The sequence below is a fragment of the Canis aureus genome, chromosome 24 (assembly GCF_053574225.1).
Source record: "Canis aureus isolate CA01 chromosome 24, VMU_Caureus_v.1.0, whole genome shotgun sequence".
NCBI classification, from domain to species: domain Eukaryota; kingdom Metazoa; phylum Chordata; class Mammalia; order Carnivora; family Canidae; genus Canis; species Canis aureus.
In genome coordinates, this window is record NC_135634.1 from 5,633,211 (window position 1) to 5,659,065 (window position 25,855).

Sequence of the window (25,855 nt, forward strand, 5' to 3'; positions counted from 1 at the left end):
CAAATATAATACATCTAATATATCTACTTGTAATCTTATAAATATAAATGAATGTATCATTTACTAAAAGTAATTTCAGAAACTAAAAAGCAGACAGGCAAATGTAATGAATATATTTGTATTTGTCACTGCCAACATTTGTAACTATTCTTTTTAGAAGTTTAAAATGGATAGAATGAATTACTTCAAAATCAGTAGATTTTTTTCAAACAAGCATTTCTCTTTACTTTTGTTTCCCTGAGCCCTTTCAACTCTAGTTAAAATCTGGTTGATTTGACTGGCACTAACTTGGAATTTGTGGTAAGTGTGCCATGGCAGGTAGTATCTTTTCCATAAAGTGGAATCTGAATCCATTCTAAAATTAAACTTCATCAAGGTGTTTTTAACTTCTAGGTCAAAATTAATTAAATGGACTGATCACATTTTGTTTAACATGAGACCTTTATGCATATAAAATTTTGCCTTTTGATCTAGAAAGCACTTTATGCAACCATTTCTTGGTTGTATAACAGCTTATAATATGCAATGACTATCTCTTGATTCTGACTTGCTACCAAACCCTATCACCTTCCTCTGGATGATTCTAACTTAGAGAAGGTCTACAGAGCTGCAATACCCCGTCACAAATCTGTGGATTATGTCAGTGTTCCCAAGACCACTCTCTTTCCCTAGTATCTAAGCTCAGAGTTTAGGAAGTCCCGTGACATTTCCATTTCTTTTCTGGGCAAATGCAGCTGCTGGGTGTCAGGGGAGTGCCTGCCTTGGGCCCCTGCACTGTGCTCACCTAAGACTCTTGGCTTCACCCAAGTATGGCTTTTATACCCAGTGGAAAGGAGCACTGAATTATCGCTACATTAACTGCATCACCATTTTCCTAAGATGGCCTGTTCACTGTTCTTCAGAAATCATAAAGACTAGAATGTGAATAATTTTACTTTCATACCTCTTAAGGGTTGATGTTGCCCCAGACCCAATTGCCACCACAAACCTGTCTTTTTAACATTAAAGAACCTTTGCTTCTACCCTTAAAGTATTAACTTAAAGTTTGAAATAATTTCTATTTCATTTGTTCAATTTCTACCTCCAATATTCACCTTTCTATGTTATACAGAGATTAGAGCTTAGTATAAAGTTAAGATTTGGTCAGTTTTCTCTTTTGTGTTTTAAGATTTTATTTATTTATTCATAAGAGACACAGAGAGAGGCAGAGACATAGGCAGAGGGAGAAGCAGGCTCCTCCTGGGGCGCCTGATACGGAACTCAATCTCAAGACTCCGGGTTCATGCCCTGAGCCAAAGGTAGACGTGTCCCAAGATTTGCTCAGTTTTCGTGCCATTCTGATGTTCATGATAATACTGTTAACTGTATTTAAATGACATCAGAGTTTACATAGGATCTTTATGTCTTTGATCGTTTTTGATTCTCCTAACCATCTCCCAGCTACAGTCAAGACATGATAGTATTATTTGTTATGTAATAATATAGACTATTTTGTTTTGTTTTGTTTTTTAAAGTTTTTTTTTATTTTTTTTTTGTTTGTTTGTTTTATGATAGTCACAGAGAGAGAGAGAGAGAGAGAGAGGCAGAGACACAGGCAGAGGGAGAAGCAGGCTCCATGCACCGGGAGCCCGATGTGGGATTTGATCCCGGGTCTCCAGGATCGCGCCCTGGGCCAAAGGCAGGTGCCAAACCACTGCGCCAACCAGGGATCCCTAATATAGACTATTTTTGGAAATGAGGAAGCAGTGAGGGCTGGGGGAACTGCCTGGCCTAGAGTGACTGACTTAATAGTGGCAGCTCAGGGCTGGCACCTGGGGCTCCCAGTGCTCCAGACAAGGTAGGCTGGCCATCCTGGATATCTGTTTCTTCACCTCTGTTTATTAGAGATTTGATCTCCAGAAAATAACTAATACAGTACCTAGTTCAATGTTGCAATTTACAACAGCATAACACTTTGCAATAGAAGCCTAAATATTAGTCCCAGGACCAGCATTCCAGGAGGTGAAATGATTCACTCCAGCTTCATGATGTATGGTTAAGTGGTAAACAGAAACTTTCCTTTGTAAGTCAGTGTTAGAACAAGAATGGGAAACCTCTATAAATCTTCTCTTCGTCCCTTACTCATTCTTCTTCTTGGAACTAAAGGAAGTTAGAGGTGATTTATGAATGTAAGGTGTTCATTTACACATTCAGAAATATCAAGTGCAGGTCTGCTAGTGTCAGGTGTTAGCTAGGCACTAATAAGGCAGAGATGAAAGAAACAGCCTCTATTCTCAAGAAGTACACAGGTCAAGCCCCCTAAATAATTTAGAGATAACATAATTCATATACTTGTTGAATTATTATTAATCTCCTTAACAGAGAGTTGGAAAAGGCAATTGGAACTACAAGAAAAGAGAAACCAGGAGCCTTACTAACACACACAAAGAATAATGAGTCCCTAGACAATTGTGCACTGAGACTTTGACTGCGTTTATCACTAAGAAATGGGAAATGTGGTTTTTAGTTGCTTCTTAAAGAAACAAGAATATATAAGAGTATCATAAAGAGTGTTTAATATGGGTTGAATCTTTATTCATGTGTGTTTATCTTTGGAACACAGACGTCTCATAAAATGTGTAATTTAAAAGTGAAATTCTTTTAAACGAATTCCTTTTTCTGCACAAGGAAGTTATAACAAAATATCTCTAAAATAAAAGAATAATATGCAACTAATTTTATTTCAGTAAGAATGATGTTTAGTTTTGCTTTATATTGTTTTCTTAATGTTAAAAATGTAAGAAAACCACATTTACCTATCCTGAATTTTCATTGCTATAGTCCATCTTAAAATTTACAGATTTCAAAATTTTGACCTCTTCATTGATCACTTTAGAAGAACTTCGGGGCTTTTTGTTTGCTTTAGAGTTTTTACTCCCATTGAAATGGATGGCCAACTTTTTATCGTAAAATAACACCTACTTAGACTGTCTCTTTAGAAGCTATGGGAAACATAATGGAGCCCCAGCAGGTGCCATCACTTCAAGCATGAGCTAATGGACTTTCTTGACTTTATAAATTTGTGGTCTAAGGTAGGAACCCTCCTGACAACAACCATTCATTCATCTAATATGCATAGAGATTCCATCATTGACCAGCAATGCTGGGTGCTGGAGGTGCAAGGGTAAAGATTTGACAGAGGATAAAGCTGGGTGACTTAGTTAATGACCTCTTACCATGGCTAAAGCACCATTCTGTCCTCCCCTGCTTCACACTCATATGTGACTCTGGAAATCCTGCAGTTTTCTTATTTATGCTATTCAAATTTTCCCTTTTTATGGTTATATAAACATATTTTATGCAACATATGCAGATAAGACAGGAATTAAAGCTGGGGAAGCAAAGAGAATTTTAATCAGCTTTCTAGTCCAATATGTCAACTTTTTAGATTTACATCAGACACCTTCAAAGGCAAATTGTTAGCTTTTTTTTTTTTATTTTTTTAGCTCAGTCTTTTCCTATAATATAGATTTCAGCCTTATACATTCTTTGGAGGATCTTGGCTGCTTTGGGGTTCCAAGGGAATTCTTGAAAACAAAGTGCACCAGGAAGATCAAGGGGGCTGATGATTCATCTCTTGTGTTTTTGGAATTTTCTGCTGCATGTGAAGTTCAGTCCTCTTTCCATTCTCTTTCCCTGTACCGATCAATTCCTGGTAGTGCTTCCTTACCCTCAGCAGATGAGTATCTCCAAAGGTACTTTTCAGAGCTTTGAACCATGATCTTGACCCATTCTCTGTAGGGAGCAGGCAGCAACCCTACATCAACTGCCTTTATGAACTCCTCACTGTAAATGCCCCATGTTAACTAAATAAATATTCCCTGAACATCTGCCGTGTTCCAGTCATATCTTAGGTCCCAAGGATATGAAGATGATTAAAGCACCGTTCTTGTCTTCATGTTGCTTATATTCTTGCCTTCAAGTTGATATATATATATATATCACTTACTGTAATACTGTAGAAAGTGCCATGACAGCCCAGAGGAGGAAAGGATTAGATCTCATTCATGGAGTCAGAGAAAATTTCCAAGAGAAAAGAACTTACAAATTGAAGGATCCTGCCAGGATAAGAAGGACCAGGAGGGCATCACCACTTGAAGAAACAATATGAAGTAAGGCACAATATGAAGTATATGGCATATATTTTTTAAAGATTTTATTTATTTATTCATGAGAATACACAGAGAGGAGAGAGCGAGAGGCAGAGACACAGGCAGAGGGAGAAGCAGGCTCCATGCAGGGAGCCTGACGTGCCCTGATCCCGGGTCTCCAGGATCACGCCCTGGGCTGAAGGCGGTGATAAACCGCTGAGCCACCTGGGTTGCCCAAAGTATATGGCATATTTAAGGTTGCTAGTCTGATAAAAGCACATGATAGATTGGAGGAAAGGGTTCGAGAGGATGGTGGTAGCCACGTTGATGTTGATCATTGCAAAGGCTTATGAAGGTGTGTTTTTGTTATAGGTATTAGGGGGTGAATAAGAATTTAAGCTAAGACCATGATTTGATTTTTATTTGAATTTTAGAGACAATGGTGCAGTAGTAGAGAGGGTGACTACACATGAGGGGTCAAGAGCCATGGAACTCTATGAGGCTATTGCAGTCATGCTGGAAAGAAATTGTCGGATAGAATTTAAACAATAATGTTAGGAATAGGGTAGACTTTGAAAAGGAAATGAACCAGGAATTTAACTGGATATGAGCCCAGAAGAGGAGAGAGGAATCAGAGACCAGGAGCATGTTTGAAGGTTGAAGAGGAATGGTAGGTGAATACATTTCAGGTATGTGGAGTGTGAGTTGCTTTAGAAAAACATCAGTAGGCAATTAGGAATTAGTAACTGTGTTTAAGTCAGATTTGAGCCAATGATGCATATCTGGGAGACCCTGCATATAAGTAGTGATTTAAATAATAGAAATATAGGATGTCTTTCCCTCCACCCCAATGAAAGGTTTGTAGAATAAGGATGGGCATGGCAGCATGGTGACCATCTACAATTAAGGGTTCTCCTGCAATATCCTGTGGGGTGGGGGCAAAGCACCCCATGGGGACCAGAGGATCTTCAGAGCCCTTTTGTCTCAGGACCCTCATCCACACTGGGCTTTACATGTCCAGTTCCCTCAGAGAAGGGCTCTGAGATCCCAGCTGACACATTTTCATAATTTTAATTTATATTATTTTAAAGATTCATTTGTTTATTTGAGAGAGCGAGAGAGCATGTGAGCAGGAGACAGGGTAGAAGGAGAAGGAGAGAGAAGCAGCCTCCCTGCTGAGTACAGAGCTCTTGTGGCGATCAATCCTAGGACTCTGAGATCATGACCTGAATTGAAATCAAGAGCCAGATAGATGCTCAACTTACTGAGCCACCCAGGCAGTCCACATTTTCATAATTTTAAATCAAAGGTCTCCAGGTGATCCTATTTCATTGTTGAATTAGATTTTTTTCCCCTTTTACCCTGAAATCATCTTTGACTCGTTTCCCCCCCCCCCCCCCCCCATTCAGTTTATCACCTGTCTTCCTGGCTCCCCTTCTCAGTGCTGCTCTAGAACTCCAGTTTCTCACAGGCTACAGAAACTGCTTGCTAGGTGGCCTCTTCCCTGCCTTTTTCCTCTGTCCCTTACATCTGCCCTGCACTCTGATGTCAGACTTGTCCTTACTTCTGCCTGCCAAAAAAGAGTCCAAACTCCTTCTTCTCAGATGAAGAACAATCCTGATTTGGCCACGGTCTTCCTTTCCAGCCCTATCTCCCACTTTTCCTTTGGACTCATGCTTCATTCTGTGAACCAATTTAAATTACTAGCAGATACCCCTTGGGCTTTTCCACTTGATACCTTTCTGAGTCTTAAGAGCCTTCTTTTGCCCCTTCAGCTGTCCAAAGGGCACACACGCCGTTGGCCCAGATGACTCTGTGCAACCTCACAATGTAGGTAGGATCTTCTGATCACCTCACTATCTAGGGTCTTCTGCACCTCTGCGATCCAGTGACAATTGATTTGGCTCCTGGCCTATAGGAGACACATGATTTCACCCTCCTAGGTTTTAAGGTTTCTGAAAGCAGGAGTTTTTTGTTTTTGCTTTTGTTTTTGTTTTTTTTTTACACACTCTATAGTGCTTAGTGCTTAAAAGTTCATGATAACTACTGGGTAAATTGGCCAGATGAGTGAATTGAGAAATACTAGGACCTGTTCAAGTTGCCTAGATTTCCTGGTGTTCAAGGGTCTTTTTGTACATATTTATTAAAAAAATTTAATTCACAGGTCACTTCCTACATCCCCACAGTTTCATTATTCTCAGCAGACAGTCCCTTTGAATTGAATCCATTATTTTAGTTTAAGAAGGAAATGTAGGGGTGCCTGGGTAGTGCAGGCGGTTAAGCAACTGACTCTTGGTTTCCCGCTCAGGTCATGATCAAGCCTTGAGTTGAGCTCTGCACCCTCCCCTCCAGGCTTGCTCGCTTTCTCTCTCTCTCTCTCTTAAAAAAATATGATCCATTTCACCTATGAGTTGAGCATCTGTGAAGACAGAATTAGGAAAAAGCATCTTTCCCTAAGTCTTCCCATCCCCCACCCCATTAGATAGGTGTCTGTTTTCTCTTGGCCTCATTTGACTCCCTCTGCTTTTTGTTTCTCCTCCTCCCTCCTCCTCCTCCCTTCTCCTCTTCTTCCCTCCTCCTTCTACTCCCTCCTCCTCCTCCTCCCTCTTCCTCCTCCCTTCTCCTTCCCCCTCCTCCTCCTTCTTTTTCTTCTTCTTCTTCTTCTTCTTCTTCTTCTTCTTCTTCTTCTTCTTCTTCTTCCTCTTCCTCTTCCTCTTCTTCTTCTTCCAAATAATGTAGCAAACAATGGACAAAGGCTAAGAAAAGAGATTTTAGAGTATCTACAGCCTCCTCCCATTATCAGGGGATGAAAGTCTAAGGCAAGCAGTTAGATCTCTTCAACAACACTCCTGAATCCCCACTCTCTAAATACACAGCCGGACCCCATATGTTTGCAAACATGTTCTCTCCTCTTAACCCTGCAAGAGCAGTGTTAGAGATACATGAGCCACCTTAAGTGCAGAAAGGAAATCAGGAAAAGACAAGGTAGATTTTCATGTCTAAAAAGTTCCCTTGTAATTAGTTAATCTTGCTTGGAGATTGCTCTGATTTTGAGACAGTTTGAGACATTTAAACATTTAGCTTCCACATGTGGTCCGAGACTTTTAAAAATGAGACTATAAGGAGAAGAAACCCTTTAAGGCATTACTGAGTTAATATACACATGAGTCTAGTCATTTAAAAGAAGCAAGGAAAAAAAAAATAAAAGGAGCAAGGAATGAGTAAAAATAAGTGAAGTATTTCTGAATTCTAGAGTTTTTTAGTCACTTCCATATTCAATTATAAGTTTTGGGACATAGGGACCAATAGAGTCAGACATGTAGTAAGTATGTGGTGTACACTGTGTGTGCTGATTACAGAGACCTGAATTATGGCTTCAGTGAGTAAAATGGGGCAGGATCATTTATCTGAAATGATAAAGAGAAAGGTGAGGCTGGATCCTGCGTGAGGAGTAATATCCTGTGACCAGCTCATGCTGTTGTGTCCCTGATGGGCTTAGATGATGACTCGGCTGGATGGAGGCAGGGCACAAAGTAAGGTGGGTAAAGTCAGCTCCACAGATGTCATACACAGCTCTTGGGTGGCTGGTTGTGTGATTGATCCTCATAGGATCTGTGAACAATCCAGCCTAAAGTTTAGCATTTGTCATTCAGGAGGTAACAAGAAGACCAAGGGATACAGGATTAAAGGAAAATGAACCCAGATAGATCTGAGTAAAGGAAACCTTAATGGGTTCAAGGCAGTGGATCTGATGAGTACTTCAGTAATTCAAATGTAGCCATCTTCACATTGAAATAATTAATCGTTAGACCTGCTTGGCCACTTAAAAGCAATCTTTTTTTTTTTTTTAAGATTTTATTTATTCATTTGAGACACAGAGAGAGAGTGAGCATGAGAGAGAGAGATCAGGAGTGGGGTAGAAGGGCAGAGGGAGAAGCTGACTCCCGTCTAAGCAGGGACACCCTGATATGGGGCCCTGGGATCATGACCTGAGCCCAAGGCAGACCTCTGCTTAACCACCTGAGCCACCCAGATGCCCCATATACCACTCTTTTTTTAAAAAAAATATTTACTTATTATTTGAGAGAGAGAGCACAAGCAGGGGGAGCAGCAGAGGGAGAAGGAGATGCAGACTCTCTGCTGAACAGGGAGCCAGATACAGGACTCGATCCCAGGACCTCAGGATCATGACCCAGGTACCCTAAAAACAACCATATTGAGTTTAATTTTTCCCATTCGAAATATAGAATCCTTTATTTTTTTAGAAAGATTTTATTTATTTATTCATGAGAAACACAGAGAGAGAGAAGGCAGAGACACAGCAGAGGGAGAAGCAAGCTCCATGCAGGAGCCTGACCTGGGACTCTATCCCAGGTCTCCAGGATCACATCCTGGGCTGAGGGGGGGCTAAACCTCTGAGCCACCCGGGCTGCCCTATAGAGAATCCTTTAATAAAATAATACTTTACTCTGTAAAATGATGCCATTTGTCATTTGAATTTTAATAAGTTCTACTAAATAGGTGACAAAGCCCATTTTATTGGCATTCAGAGACTTCTGGTATTACAGGATAAAAAACAACTGAACTCAATACATGTGTCAGACTTACTTCTGAAATAAAATTATGTATTCCAGCAGTGATTCAACAATAAACTATGTGGTATTGTCTGGATGTCAAGAACCATTTTAAGAAGTTGCTAATGCTTCTTTTAGGTGGCCAAGAGGAAGAATCTGAATAGAACTCTGACCCTAAGAATTCAGACTGTTCCCAACTTTCAAGCAGGTTGTGTTCCAAAAATGTTTGATTGTAAATGGCTTGTTTGGCACTTGAGCTACATCTCTCAGGAGAGGTGGCAACACAAATGGAAGTCCTGAGTCCAGTGGCTTTTTTTTTTTTTTTTAAGAATTTATTTATTTATTCATGAGAGACACACAGAGAGAGGCAGAGACATAAGCAGAGACAAATCCCAGGGCCCTGGGATCACAACCAAGCCAAAGGCAGATGCTCAACCACCGAGCCACCCAGGTGCCCCAAGTCCACTGGCTTTAAATGAAGGAGGTGCCCCAGTGATAAAGAAGGAAATCCAGAGGTCTGAAGACAGGAGACAAAAGTTCTAGACGGGTCCTGAGGCATCAGGACAGGCCTCTCACAGGAAAGAAGTACAGCTCTTTGAGAAGACATAAATGAAATCTTTCCAACTGTTCATCTTTGGGCAAGTTATTTCATCTTAAATAGGAAAAATTATATCTACCTATACTGCAGAATTGATGTTAAATAAGTTGTTTCAGTCTGACATGTACAAATTCTTTATGTCCTTCCAAACCTACTCCCTCCCTCTCTTCTTGCCTCAATCCTCTTCAACCACTCAGTTACCATATCCTATAGTTTTGTACCTCTAAAATCTTGCCTGAATGTTTCCATTTACCTCTCCCCCTTCCGCACCCTCATTGACCCAGCTACACCATTTCTCTGACCACAGGACTTGTAAATGTGCCATACTCCCTCCTGCCTAGACATCCTCCTTAGGTATATCTCCGAGCCCATTATTATTGTTCTTCCTTAATCCATTCTTGACGGGCAGGAGCTCTTGAGAGCTTTTAAAAATACAAATCTGATCTCCTGGCTCCGGCCTAAAATCATTCAAGAGCTTGTCATTGCCCTTTGGATAAAAATCAAATTCCATAACATGAATGTTAAATCCCTGTATTATGGGACCCCTACCAACTCCTCCATCTTCATTTGTAAGACTTTTTCCCTCCAGCTCCATTTACCTGCCAGGCCAACTTCTTTAGGTCTTTTCAATGCACCACACTGCTCCCTCCCTCCCCAGGCCAAGCCACAAAACAGGTGCACCTCCCCCTATCCCGCCAACACTTTTCCTTCATTGAGCCCTATCCTCTATCACCTGCAAAATCCTATTAACAACTTAGGTTGGATTTCCTTACCCTTTCTGTAGGGTGTAGGGTGACTTTGATCCCATAGTTTATTAGGATTTCAGAGGCAACAGCCAAAACATCCCTCCTCAAAATACTTTATTGTGATTAGTAGTTCAGTTATCTGATTTCCCTGCAGGCTAGCAGGCTGGAGCCTTAGGCAATGTGGTGGTGAAAAGTACAGATTCTAGATTCTCTTGGTTAGATTTGGGGCTCTTGTCTCCATATTTGCTGGTCAAGCTGCTTATCATTTAATGCTTCAGTTTCCTCTTCGGTAAATTAATATTGCCTGCCTCATAGTTACTGTGAGTATTAAATGAGCTTATATGTGTATATATATATGTAAACTATATATGTGTATTTGTATACACATAAGCTCATTAGTGCACATGTAAAAGGCTTAAGGGCATTAACTGATCCATAGAAAATAATTCTTTGATAAACTGGGATGCACATAGAATGGGCACTTACTAAATGCAAACGTGTTGCAGTTTTGCTTTTTAAAAAGGCTAAGGCTGTCATACTGGAGTCCACTTTCTCTTTTTCTTTGTTTTCCGTTAGCTTTATAAAATTTGTGAATCAAAAGTCAAAAATGTCAATACTCAGCTTGCTTCCCCGTTTACTTTCTCCCCCCAGTCTGGGTAGCATTTAGGTGTGATATAGAGATGCAAAGTGGAGAAGTGGACCAAGAAAATATTACTGTCATAGAACCTGTCTTTCTGTCAACTCAGAGGGATCTCTTGGCTTGGTAGTTGTAGGTTCTGCCTCTGCCTGCAGTTCCTTGGTTCTCTCTCGCCTGTGTCTGAGCCCTTCGCACAGAGGCCAAGGGCTGGCAGTCCGGCAAGAAAGAGGAGGCCTGAGCATCTCGCTTTCAACAAAGACAGGACTGTAGACTTGAATGCAAGCAAATTAAAACATTCTCAGCACTTCCTACTTCAATCTGCCCCCCCACCCCCAAAATTGTTATTTGTTGTTGTTTAGAAGGCGTCACGGAATACATTTCAAAGGCCAGAACTACACAGTAGTGCAGCCTGGGTTCTGTGACATTTTTTTTTAAAGGTCTTTAGAGAAGATGACAAAACAGGGAGCTTCCCACTCTCGTGGGCACTAAGTTTCTGTGCAGACGTTGTTGGTGAAAAACCAATAAACACTGTCCCAGGCCACTGAATTTTGTGAGGGCGTCCTTATTACCAGGTAGTCACCAGGTTTTAGAAGTTATTGTCATTTTGATTTTCGGGTGAGTCACTGGGCCTCTTGCCCCCCAGGCACTTCATTATGATTCAGAACAAAGCCAGAGAGGGCTCTGGCTTCCGGGACTTACTGGTGTCGGGGGTGGGGGTTGCGGTGGCTCTGCTTTGGCATGAGGCTTAATTGACACCTTTGATGTAGCCTAAGACAGAACCCGCACCTCCCACTGCTGCTTGGAAGACGTCAGCCTTACGCAGAAAAGGCATCTGCTGATGAATCCTGAATCTCATTCAGCCTGCTCGGGGAGCAGCCTTAGCCATCCTTAACTAATCCAACCGCTTCCCAATTCCGCGGGTGCTGGGCTTAGTGCTGAGAAGGGATTTCGTCTCTTGCTATTGCCAGGTTAAACACTCAGACTGTGTCCATGTTAGAACTCATAGAAGGTAAGTTAAATGTATTCTTGCTCTCCTTCATGGAAAATGTTTATTGTTGCTAATTCTCCTTCGTGGACTGTGGTTGTAAAACATGAGAAGATGTTGTCATGTGTGTGGGTAATAGAGTGGCAACCTTATATATCTTCTTATGAAGAAGTCCTGTGTCCAGAGTGTTTTGTCAGTTCTGGAGGTGATGTTACTCAGAGAAAGGAATTGCTTACTTGAGTTCTGTGGCTTTGACTGCATTTAGTGATAATGTCGTCTGAAAGTCTTCAGAGTCCGGGAGAATTCCAGTGATTTTAAACCTATCAGAAAGCAGCTTTTATTTTCAAGTAGCAATGAAGACAGACTGTAAGGAGTTCCTGAGTGTGTGCCAATTAGTTTGTCCTGCTGAAGGCAGGTCCTTCAGAGTTAGGCCAGAGGGATATGTAGGGGACAAGTGGATGCAGGAGCTTCTAGAAGGGAGTTGTTAACTGTAAAAAGATAGGGGTCTCTTTTAACAAGACACTGAGAAAATCACTTGGGAGCCGTGGAAATATATACTCCTACTGGGTGGTTCTGGGAAGCTAAACTACAGAACGAAGGATGAATCCCATTGAAAATGTCTCAGGACCTTCACCACATGGCTAAAACTATGGGCACAGTTAAAGGCACCGTTAATACATTCATCAGGAAAGTTATCAAAAGTACATTTTTCAGAATGTTCATGTAGCCTGATGGCTATATTTAACACAGGATTAGCAAGACAGTGAATTTCTGCGAAGATTATCCGCTGAAGCTGTTTTTTAGGACTACATAGAAAGGGTCCTGGAATTTTAGCAAAAATCGCTCTATAACTGCTTGTTTCTTTGCGAAGATGATTTGTCATGAAAAATTTTTAACAAGCCATTTTCTTTTTCTCTCTGATTCTTTGCTTCCAGTTAATGGAACCCCTGGTAGTCAGCTGTCTACTCCACGCTCGGGCAAGTCGCCAAGCCCATCACCCACCAGCCCGGGAAGCCTGCGGAAGCAGAGGGTAAGGATCTTAAAAGCAAGCTCCTTGTTTAAGACCTGCCTGAGCTCCCGGTGCAGAGTGACCCAGGTGCCAGCTCCCAAGAGCACTGCTTGTCTCTAAGTAATAACCAGGTGAGGGCAGGTGGGCTATGGCTGTGGCCTCTCTTAGCTAGAACTCAGGGCTCTTGTTTTCTCTGAGTTTGTCCGAATCTTGACTCTGAGAAGAATTAACAGTTGCTGCCTCACTTTTAAATACCCCACCTCTTTTTGTTCTGAATGGACCAAGACTTTATTGGCACTGGTTTGGAAGCTTCCTTAGTTGTAATGAGGTTATTAGATCTCATTGCTGACCATCAGCCTTCCTTAAGAAGGAAAAGGAAAATGGGGGTTATGGTGGGGGATTGCTTTATGGCACAGAATGGTGGTCCAGAGCCGCTTAGGGTCTGTGGCACCGAGGATGGATACATGTGACATGTGTTTTTGTGAATGAAACCCACATCAAGTGCCTTCTCTTTCATCACTATGTGCATTTTGGTGGGTTTTTTGTTGTTGGTGTTTTTTTGTTTTTTTTTTAGCTTCTTGTGTAATACTAGAGAAGTATACTGAGCTTAGAAACCAAAGTCAAAAAGTTACTGGAAACAGCGTTAGCTTCTCCATGCTCAGGAAGGGGGAAGAACTACTGTTCTTATCCTCTCAAAACCTGTACTGTCTGTCTTTTCTAGTAATACTACAGCAGGAATAAAAGGGGTGGGAAAGGGAAGAGAAGAAGGTGCTGAGGAGGGAAGCGAGAGCCTTTTACTGTCCTGATTTCATGAGCGAGGTGGAGAGGAATATGTGCTCTTAGGAGGCTTTATGATGGTGCTTACTGTACATTTTAATAATAAGCCAGGGCTCCTTGGAGGCTTCTGAACTCAAAGACTAGATTCTTAGTTTGGTTTATTATGCTTTAAAATGAAACTTCTGAGTTCCATAACTTTAAACTGCTTCCAAGATGGAAGCTCTTCCCTTCAAGCTTCCTGCAAGGTTGTATCCGCATGCCCCCATCTAAAAGCAGGGGGCTGGGGACTCCATCAGACCCGGGTCCCTTTGGTACCTGGCCCACCACGTGTCAGCTTATGCTGTCTTTCTCCATGGAGCCTCCTGGCATCAGGTGTAGCTGGTTTAGATTATTTGATGAGGCCTGGGTTTGGCACCAACTCCTCCACTAAAAGGCTTCCAGTCTGCTATCCTGAGTCTCAGTTGGAAAAACAAGGCAAAACAAGAAAGAGGCTCCTTCCAGATAGGAAATCCAATAATTCTGTTCCATCTGAGTGTTTTCACTATGGGTTTCTTGTTGGCCACAACAAGAAGTCTAATTTTTTGCATTTTATTTTTTAAGATTTTATTTATTTATTCATGAGAGACAGAGAGAGAGAGGCAGAGACACAGACAGAGGGAGAAGCAGGCTCCATGCAGGGAGCTTGACGTGGGACTCAATCTGGGGACTCCAGGATCAAGCCCTGGGCTGAAGGAGGTGCTAAACCGCTGAGCTACCCCGGCTGCCCTAATTTTGCATTTTAAAGTACAGGAATCAGTAGTGAACTTCTAAAAGAAGAATTGGCCAAATTCATATGATCCCCTAAGTGTCTATACTTGAGTTGGGGAAGGTGTAGTAGGGTGTTTCATTTCTGGAAAAGTTACCCCCTTCTATAGGAGCAGTCATATATAGCACAGATAGTTCTCTTTGAGAGAATAGTCTCTATTTTGAAGTGTATACTTTGGAGAATACACCTGGCATAGTAATCCCCCTTCATCCTTTGAACAAATTAAACTCAGATTCAGGCTTTAGCTCATACTTAGTTGCTAAGACTAAATTATGGTGACTGAGAATCCCTGCCATAGATTTGAGCTTCTCTCCCTGTTTGCGTATCATTGAGGCCTCCATGGGTGAGAATATAAAGTGCTTTGCCCAACTGTCCCTTCATTGGCGGAATGAGGGTAGATTTTGCTTCTTCTGCCCTCTGTATTCTCTGCATCACTATAATTTTGTCCCAATGAAGCAGAAAATTTCTCTCCAGTGACTAGCAGCTGTGTGGCCAATGGCTTCTATAATTAACATTACCAGCACTTGGGAAATGATTATAAAGGGTAGCTCTCTTGTAGATTCTTCACTGCATCATTTAAACTACCAGTGCCAGCATCTACTTGAGAGGGAAAATAATCCCATTTGTTTCAGGGAGACAGAGGCTTATGGTCATCTGAAAACATTTATTAAGCACATGTTGTAAGCAGAGCACTGGATAATTCAGAGATGGTTCAGTTTCCAGGCTTTTAAATTTAGGCCGTAAATGAACATCCTCCATCCATGTACCATGTCAATGCATGGAGACATTCCCAGATGCTTTAGCCAGAGAAGCTTTCATCTTGGTGTGGAGGCAACTGCATCAAATAACCCCTCCCAGTTAAAACGGGCCTAGCATATCCCTAAAAACTGATCCTGTTTCAAATTTGGTTAATGTTCTTCTCAAATGGTTGGCTATACTCCTATGCAGGAAATACTGAAATAAGTAAAAGATGGTAAGTGCTAAAAGAAGATACTTCAAAGAATAAATTAACTCTTTTTATTACAAATTGGAAAACAGTAGCTAGTTCTATTTTTCCTTCTGTGTTGCCTAGCAACATGGCCAGGAAAATGAGTTGGCTGTGCCCCCCAACACACTCAGACACACACACACACACACACACACACACACACACTTACACTGCCTACCTCGTTTAAAAAAATAGGAATGTATTTCTTTAATTTTTAAAGGAATCTTGATACATTTGACCACTTTCTTCACAGTCAGGAAAAATCTATATTCCTATTTATGTTAATTATGATGATTTAATCAGCTTTTTCCTTCCTTTGAAATCATATTTTTATGTTACAGCTCTTGGTATTTTAGAATAGTCATATGCAATAAGAGTCTGCATGCCAGTTAGTTTTCTTCATAAAAGCATTGGTGGCAATGTACCAAACAACCTCCCTATTTTTTCAAAACACTATTATTTAAATTGCTGTCTAGAAGCATTTAACTGATCACAGAAGCAGATATTATAGGATCTTTTCTATCCATGAACTTCGTTTTGGTCTTATTTCTTAATACATCAGGAAGAAATGTACTGTGCTGTGTAGGTTGAATGAAGCTCCCCATTATACTCCCACAGGGCTGACTTGTGTAGATTATCTGATCAGTCAGATGATGTGAGATGTGGGTGGTACAAAATAGAAAAGAAGCCAGAATTCTAGACTGTCTGCAGATCTGAGCCGGTTGCCTGGCTACCAACTGAGAGATCTCCTAGCAGAAAAGGCTGGAGGGAGGAAGTAAAGAGGTGATTGGCGAGTGGTTGGAGAACCGGAAGACCATTGGGAAGGGAAGGGGAGGTCAAGCGTGCATTTTTTCTGTTATCTAAATATAAAATTTTGAAAAGGCAGTTTTTATTGGGTTTATGCGATACGCAGTGCAACAACATTGGGTTGCTGCTCTGCGACCAGAATTTGCTAAATGCCATCTGGGGTTCCTGACAGATTATTTTGTGAGGTAAGCACATTCCTTGTCTACCCAGAATGGGAAGGAAATGTTCAAGGAGGAATTGCCTAGACACATAGTAGTGGAGTTGGCATCCATAGACCTCAGGATTTATAAAACTCAACAGGACACAGAAAGGGATAGCTCAGAAGCAGTTCAAGCCAGTTAGGCAAAATAAGCACTATTTTTGTCTGTTTCAATGGTCTCTCAGTTATTATCTTTCCTCTTACCCAAAACTGAAGACTCTAAAAGGTCTGATGACATTAGAAACCAAGGATGCTCATTCATTAGTGCTCCACTCCTAAGAGAGCCACAGGGCACCCAAGAAAGCCAAGTAAACAAATCTATACCGCCCTTCATCTTACAGGACCTGTATCGCCCCCTCTCTTCGGATGATTTGGATTCAGTAGGAGACTCAGTGTAAAAGAGACAATGGAGCAATGTATATGGTTTGTGATTTGGTGAAGGTGTTTCACATTTCCTAAGAAAAGTCTAACAGCAAAATACACAAAAGAGTTTTGCATACCTTGAAATTATGAACTCAAATTATATAAAAGTAAATACACAGGAATTTTATATTCATCACGTTAATCCTTGAAGATATATATATATATATATTTCCTACATTGATTTGGTTGGGGAGCTCCATTGCTGAGGTTTTTTTTGCAAGGCCTGGCTTTAGATGAATTTCATATATGGACCCAATATTGAGTGTAAGAACGAGCTAATGATTGAGCAATATAAGGCAATAATTTCTGCCGATGAGGTTTTCATTTAATCATAAGTAGACATATAGATACAGTTTTCCTATACTCTTGGTCAAGGGAATTAAAATGGTACTAGCAGACATTTTTTTCTTAAAGTTATATTCTTTTTAAAGTTTGGATTGCTGATTTTTTAAAGATACTTTATTGCAAAATAATAAAAATATTCAAGTTTTTTTTTTTTTCTTCCTGGCCAGTAGACATGGCTACTTACCATTTTATGGGTTAAAATATCTGAGAAAAAACACTTGTGTCAAGGACACAGCTCATGAAGACTCTAAAATTAGGCATTAGGAACTTTACTTGCTTTTGTTGTCAAGTAAATTTTTTTAAACTTACCTTTCATTGGAAGCAACATAAAGATAGCTTACACAATATACCAACATGAAGAACTTGTTCAGTGGCATTGCGATAAATTACATAATTCCTCCCTATAACCATATATGTAATTTTTCAAATGTGAAAAGGCTGAAACTACAAAACTTTTTTTTTTTTTTTTTAACACACAGACCTAAAAAAAATGTGTCTGGATTTCTTCTAAGAAGAAACAATTTAAAAGAAAAATTCTCTTAAATGGTGCTATGCAAATCAGACCCCAAATATCCAAATTGCCATTCAGAAAAGTCCTGATGTTGTAGAAATTTTCGTATGCAAAACTCCTTTTGTGTTAAACCCAGTAAATCTATGATTATAACCCACTGTTTAACATTAACTTACTAATTCTGCTCTTCTGGTCTTCTGTTTTAAAAATCATAGTCAGCTTTGCTTAAACATAAAATAATTATTTTAAAATCTGAATGTTAAAAATTAATTTTACGTGTATGGTCTATTGTATGTAAGCCATACCCTAGTGATCATTTAGTTTTACTAGTTCAAACACTAACAATTTAAGACTTGTGAAGCATGGTTTTGATATTCTACAGGCTTGACATATCTCAGTAGGTGATAAATTAAAATTGTATGATGCCATTTGGAGGCCTTTCATTGACTTCTTTTCAAATTTTACTTGAAAACTGAATTTAAAAACAAAATGTTTGATTCAAGATGGAGAGAAATTCAGTTGTCACATACCGTTTTAAATGGCATCAATTTATCTCCTTGATAAATTGCTCAACTATCAAATTTTACCATCTGGTTTATAGTTACATATGTTACCATCTCACTTTTCAAGTGAATAAAACATTTCAACCAAAAGAAGAAAAAAAAAGAGAAAAGAGTCCAGGCAATCTAACAGCATCTGAAAACTTAGCCTTATAATAATTAGTGCCTCATTATCCTGTCTGTTGGAGAGAAAGACACTTCTCTGGCAGGTTATTCGAACCACAAACTGAATCATTCCATCTTGAAAGAACATTTCATAATAATACCTGTTCCAGACTTCAGGTTTTAAAACTGTTTCCAATAGAAATGAACAGAGACTCCTGCTGAGATCAAAAGGCTGCTTTGTTTTAGCTGAAACAGTAAACATCTGTGAAGTTGCCTATGCTGGTGTCTGTTCTAGTTATGTCTTTGTAAAATGCATTACTTAATACAGTTGAGTCCATAAAAGATTAGTATGTATTTGACTGAACTGTCAAAAATGCAAAGAAAGCAGTGGAACAGTTAACTTAAATCTGGTGGGGTCAGATGGTCCAGAACAAAAATAAATTCCAAAAATTTTAACTTCTCTGCACTGTCAATCTTAGGGACAAGTATTGCTTAGAAAGGCCCAATAAATGCTATTGTTCTGGATAAGTGGCAGATATTGCCAATTGATATGAAGCTCATGGCTTTGTTTAGACATGGCAAAAAGAAACTGTACTTGTACTAATTGCCGATAGATATCATGGCCAGCTTTCCATTCAGGCAGTTCCAAAGGAAATGCTGTTCCCCAGCATTTAATCTTTTGAACATATGACTTTTATTAAAGCACTGTTCAGAGGCAATATATATCATTTACTTTTTGAAACGAAAGCCCCTCAGAGATTGAAACAACACACCATTTATAGACTTTGAGATCTCTTTCTATGCAGAGCGTAATTCCATTATACTAAAGCAAAAATTAAAAAAAAAAAAACTCTTAGCAACAAACCAGCAGTTCTCAGTTCATTGGTAGAATCAAATTGATGATTTATAGGCACTTAAAATTTACTTATGTACAGAATTATTTTTTAAAAATTAGGCATTGAACTTTAAAATTGTTCTACTGAGCAGGAGAGCTCCAGCAAAAGCCATCCATTTTCGTCCTTATGGTAAACCTTAAGTGTGCTATAAAGACATTGTGCTCGAGTTAAAAGTTTGACATTTCTTCATTTGCCCTCGCTTTTTTTCCCTTAGACATCATAGAAAAAGATAGGATAAGGATTTCCCTGCTTTCAGCATTTTAGAAATGTAAAACAATAGTCTATCAAGTATGAAGTTCAGTGTGTACTCAGAAGACTGGTTCTGAAGCCATGTGGTTGATTTCTTCTTTGTCCTAAGGGGGAAAGATCCACAATGTTTATATACTGTCATAGGCTTTTAAGACATTTCAGGCTCACCCATCTGTACACATCCCTGTGCTCTTACATTGACTCATCTAAATATTAATATCTTCAAAAACCATTTGAAGCAACATTTATATATGGTATGTGTTCCCCACATTGCATCCTCTATAATCTATACATGATTAGGCTAGCTTTTTGTTTTTATTTCTTTCCCCATTTAAAAACAATGAAGCCTGAAAGGCACATTTCTTAATGAAAATAGAGAACAGTATTCTTGAAAAAATAATCCCATATATTTGAGCTATTGGGCTACTAAATTTTTCATATGTGGCCATATATCTATACAGGTGTGTGGGTGTCTATGTAAATTTTCAGGGCTCAGTGTGTATATGGGTGTGCTTATGTACGCATTTGTGTATGTTTGTAGACCATAAATAGTAAAATATGGTGACACAGCCTTATGAGTTACTGGCTTTTGTGGAATTGTATGTAAAAACTTCATGTCATAAATTGTTAAATGTGACGTGTTAGGGCATTTTTAAGTTCAAAAGCAGTATGCTAAATTAGTATGCTTAACTAGTAAGGCAAGATGGTTCCAGTAGATGTATTGATTTATTTAACAAACAAAAAAATTGGAATCCAGTTATACAGAAAAAAACGTGAATTCAAACAAATTCAATATTGTGTTAATTATTAAATATAAGCACACATTAATGTTTATATTGTTACGTCTTGACATTCAATTATCAAAATGAATGAATCCTATCACTGTGGTTTTCTCTAATGTGTATGTATTGATGAGATGTATTGATTGTCAATCAATAGTCACTAAAAAGTGAAATAATGATATATAGAGTTGTGGTAGCTGAAACATAAAGATAAAACAATCCAAACTATGTTTGATTTGAAGTAAGTTGTTAACAAAGCCAGATAACCTGTAAGGCAATTTTGTATGTTCTTTCAAAACACTATTCTAACTGCTGACATATTTTCAGTAGTAACCTTCCTGTAATTGCTATATGTGTGTATATATCTATATTAATGTATACACACTTGAAAATGTTAATTGAATGAATTTGTTATATATGCATACATTTGCCCATTTATACATGTTTGCATTAGCCTTGCTAGCATCTTTAATTATGCATGAGAGTGAAAACTGTATTTGTTTGAGATATCCCATAAGAGTGTAGTGTAAAAATTAGAGATATATTGAATTCAATATACGAGTTGCCTGATGCAGTTTGTTATACTGCCAGCTGAAAAATATTTGTAATTTTGTGTCTGTAACGCATGTGGAAAGGATAGGAAATCTGAAGTGCTAGCTGTAATTTTCAAGAGTGCATGATATATAGTGTCTTTAAAATGTGGTTCATTTTGGTAAGGATGATGGATAAATTCCAAGATAGTATAAATGGTGCATGTAATACATGGGTGTTTGTATTATATATGGCCACAAAAAGGTTTTGAAGCCAGGATAGTAGGCATCTAAAAGGTCACAGGCAAAGAACTATGAAAGCTAATTTTCTTGTGATGTGTATTTTTTTAGTTTATATTCATCAACAAGCAAGAAATTATTTGTTCTAAGGACTTTTACTTCAAAATACACTATGAATGTTGTAAATTTGGATGAAATTTTTACAAAGAGGTGACATACTTTCTGCATACACTTGAGTTGCTTGGATGTATATTCTCTTAAAAAGAGCATTTGGTGTTAAAATGTTTTAAACAGCAATATAATTTAAAAATCCATTAACTGAGGCCCTCAGCAGAGTTTTATAGAACTATGAGATGTTTCATTTAACTACCCACTTTTGGAAGTTCCATCACTTTGTGTTGTGGTTTCATTGTAAAATGTTATAGCTTGTATTTCCCACTGGACCATGTTACTCCCCTCAAAGTTAACTTTGTGACACTTACCACCTTAGAATAACTATGTAATAAACAGGAAAAAACACCTATGTTGTTCAGTGAGTTTCTTTCAGAAAACTTATAAGAAGACATTGACATTGAAATGACTGTGAGGAGTAATGGTTGCTTTCATAATTATGTTTATGGCTTTCTTGTGATGTAATTAGTGTCAGTGAATTGATACTTGAGATACTGCAGAATGGCATTCCTTGCCATCTAAAGTATAAAATACTGGCAATATGACAAAATAAGGGGATCTGATGAAGAATTCTGTTTTGGCTGCTTATATTAAAATCATTGTGCTTTCCTCTTAGGGTTGTTTTAATGGTGAATTTGTCAGGCAAATGGTCAACTGATTGAAAAAAAATTGACATGCACTTTTTAGACATACGAGCTGTCTCCTGAGTTTGAAGACTTTTTTTCCCAAGGTCTTCTAATTGTAGAGTGAGGGAGATGATCATGTGGATATATGTATGTGGGTGTGTATACAAGTTATTTTAAGTCACTGAATAAATGAATATGTAAAATAAATATATAATAAAAGAAATAGTGATGATAATAAAATGCTTGATTACCCAACTTCAATCTAGAACAAAAAAAAAAAACACACTTTCATTCATAATGTGGTATAAAGGAATATAGAAAATTCTACTGGCTTAGTTAGAAAAATATTTTTCTTAAAATTATTATAGAAGTCCAAAATTCTAGTTTTTAAATCTAATGTTTTTGTTAGGTTCATTTTAATCTTAAAATTAGAGTTGCTTTAGTTGGTTCTTTTTATTATTTTCATGATAACGTAAATGTAACCAGTGCCCAAAGCAATATGGCACAACTAGAAGGAATGTTTACAAATTTATAAAATTCCAAATTGTATATATACTTTCTTAATATAATAGAGTTTAAAATAAAGTATAGTGGGTGACAAAAATTGTAGTGAACTCCCTTCATCACAGACTAGGAATCTCATTTGAGAAGTAAATCACGGAGGGAATTATTTTATCAAGAGGTGATAACCTAGATGACTTTCTGGTTCCCTTCCAAACTATGATTTCATGAAGAAATAAGAAGAAACATTGTGCCTCCCCCCTCCCTAAGACAACAGCCTTTTCAGGACAAATGGTTCAGATTTTGAATTTATAGATCTTGGCCTAGGTGAGTATAGAGACTGGACACAAGAGCCAAGAGGGCTGCCTGATAAAACAAAGTTGTAACTAAATACATTTATTTTTGAAATCTTGGCTCCTGTGGGTAGCTTCACTAACACAGATTTAATACCAGTATTCCCATTTTCATTTTTCCTTCCTCTGAGTAAACCAATTTCATGAATAACTGTTCTCCAGTTTTTTTAAAAACTTTGACCAAATCTCTATAATAATATTTTACGTTTTTCAATATTGATTCTTGTTATGCACATGATTACCTATCCCATAAACTGTATTTATGCTAAACATGCTCTGAAGAATGCAGATAGATGAATTTTTTTTTTGATAGAGGAATTTGGAAAAAAGGAATTCCCCTTGCCTTGTTTCATGTAATAGAATCTTATTAGTTATTACAGATTGATGTGACCAACTTATTATTGTTCATACACACTTGGAAAGCAAATGAATGGTTTTTTTATACACACTTAGAATCCTCAGGTTTCAAGCTTTCAACAGCAAGAGTATGATTTAATTTTTTTTTTTTTATTAAAGGAGGTCATCTTTAGAGATTCTGTAGACTTCAAATCAAGAATACCAAGACAGGAGTTTGAATTTGTTAAATATTTCCTGATTTCGTTTCCTTTCCAAAGTTGATCCACTTGATTTTTAAATAATAATTCTTCTTCTTCTTCTTCTTCTTCTTCTTCTTCTTCTTCTTCTTCTTCTTCTTCCCCTTCTTCTTCTTCTTCTTCTTCTTCTTCTTCTTCTTCTTCTTCTTCTTCTTCTTCTTCTTCTTCTTCTTTTTACAATTTTTCAAGTTAATATTAACTAATAGTTGTATACCAAGGCAGGACGTGAAGTGGAAGTAAATAATTATCCAGTCAAAGCTAAAGTTATCTGGTGAGATTTTTCTACCTTGAATGGATCAGTGGATTAATTGGATATTTTTGAAAACTTTATTCAGTGTGATCCTCATGATCCTCAGTTGAGTGACACCATTAATACAAATGGCAGGGGTAACTAGTGCCATTATATTTAAAATGAACTGTTTTTAACTACATAGTCATCAAATACATCTTGATAAAATGTGGTTAGAGCTGTTATGTCAGCTTTCTCACTTATTTCACAAAGTGTGATATGTTCTCCATCTGTTATATGATCCCAAGCTAAATAGCCACACTTAGGATGTGTTCTTACTTAGGGCGGTACTTTTATGAAGGTGTGTCATAAAAGCATCCAGGTGCCAGCAACCTGCCCACCTGGTTCCCATTAAATCTGCTTGGAGGTGATAACATTTCAAATGTCACAGTGTCTCTTAGAGCAACTAATTGCGTTAAATTCTAAAAAAAGTATATGTTCTGTACTACACATCCAGATGCCTTAGAATTAGCAAACTAAAGCAAACACCATTATGCATACTATAAAATGGTTTATCTGTTCAGAAAAAACAAATAAGCAAACTGATTTCACTTGTAAGCGTGAAAAAATATAAGCAGGCTTTTCGGCTTCTGTTGGTCTAAATAAAGGCTGATTAATCTCTTTGGGTTAATTCTAAAGAGCAAGAATTTACACATTTTCCCTTTACTACACTCAAAATCTTTCAATCAGACTTATGAGCAGTAATAAAAGTGTTCCAACACTGTCTAAATTAGTATATTTAGGATTAGTAACTAGCATACACAAAGAGCCATGTTGTTTACTGAATCACTTCAACTGGCAGAACAAAAACGTCAGGTGGCAGAATCAGAATTAAGAAAAATAATAGTTTGTAAGGATATCAATGTAATAAAGATAACATTTAACATGAATAAACAGGGAGTCTTAGACTTGATCCAAAGCACCAAACTCCCAAATACAGACTAGCAAGACCTGATATAACCGTGAGCTCAGTGTTAGGCTAAAAAGTTACAGTACTATTGCTAAGCCAATGTGATCTTAAAGTGCATTGATATTCCACTCACAAGCTCCAAAGCTCTGTCCTCTGCTCTGTGCTGGTCAGGGTACACCTAAATATTACATTTGTTTTGAGCACTGGCATTAACAAGAAATATTGAGAACTGGAGTTTATCCACAGGAGAGTGGAAGGGGTCATGAAACCGTGTAGTATGATGAACAATCAAAAAAACGGGAAATATACAAATGGAAGAAGAGAAGGTACTAAAGGGGTCCAGAAGCTATTTCCAAATTCCTGAAGCACTGTCATGAATTAGACCTGCACTGGGTAGCTCCAGAGGTGAGAGCTAAGATCAATAAGTCAAAAATGTAGGACATTATTTCAATATAAGGAAGAACTTTGTCTCCAATGAACAAAGGACCACTGAAAAATGTGTTCTGTAGTGGAGGTGTTTGGACAGAGGCCATTTGACTAAATGGCTAGGATTTTTGTAGTGAGGATTTATGGACGGAAGTACAGTGGAATAAGTAATATGTAAGGTCTCCTTCAATCCCTGAAATTTTTTGAATCCATGAATAACCATTGTCTTAGAAAAGTGTACAATGTTAACTATTTTACTTCTTTGGGAAAGAGAAAAGAGAACACCATTAGGAATCTAATATATTTATTTTACTCTATTGATCATAATAAAAAAAGGAGAACTTTCCACTCTGTGTTCTCTATCTGCAAGTAAACTCCCTTTAATTTTTTTTTTTAATTTTCTCTTAGTTGTCTGTTACCCTCAGCATGAAGTTTTAAATTATTTGGGGTAGATTTTCAAACCTAAAGTTGAAAATAAGCAATTCTAAACGTAAGTAAATTTGTGGTAATCCTCTCTCTCTCTCTCTCTTTTTTTAAACAGAACCTAAAAACCTTGAGGGGTTTTTGTCCATAAGGCAGAGGGAACACAGCTGGCCTCAGATGTTAGGTGGCACTGTTAAAAATGCTATTTGTTAGTTGATAAGGCACTTGAGTGAATAATATCCAGTAAGTTTCTGAACATTACAGTTCAGAACTGTAATGTGCATACAGAGATGTTTTCATATACTTTGGGTCAGCGTCCTATTTTGAGTATCTGAAGTTCTTATTAAAAGAACAAGCTTTTGGAATTGAGTACATAATCGTGGACATCTTTGCTAGGAAACACGCTACTAGTCTATTAATTTGAGTGCTTGATGAAAGAATGTGTCTTTGTATTCTAAAATTTAAAACACCATATGACAAGACAGCACCTGCCACCCTGAACCACAATGTACACACTTGTGAGGATGTTGGAAGAAATTCAAGAATCAGAAAGCCCAGAGGAGAAGGTCTACATTTTAGACATTTACCAACTGCTTTTCTTCTTGGAACCACACTATGTCTACAGCAAAAGCAATGGACACAGGATAAAAGATCTCACTTTCTGGAA

The 25,855-nt window shown here is 38.2% G+C and overlaps 1 protein-coding gene across 12 annotated transcripts in view; it reads left to right on the top strand.

Moving 5' to 3' along the window:
• DCLK1 (doublecortin like kinase 1) overlaps positions 1 to 25,855 on the top strand; it is a 341,902-nt gene that overhangs the window by 248,876 nt on the left and 67,171 nt on the right. For 6 of the 12 annotated variants that reach the window (XM_077868080.1, XM_077868084.1, XM_077868083.1 and 3 more), the window contains exon 6: positions 12,606 to 12,700. In XM_077868080.1, coding sequence (XP_077724206.1) covers positions 12,606 to 12,700 — 95 coding nt within the window. Of the gene's footprint in view, positions 1 to 11,380; positions 11,695 to 12,605; positions 12,701 to 16,596; positions 16,679 to 25,855 lie in introns of those variants that run through there. The other 6 variants (XR_013362773.1, XM_077868089.1, XM_077868088.1 and 3 more) reach the window with 4 other exon arrangements.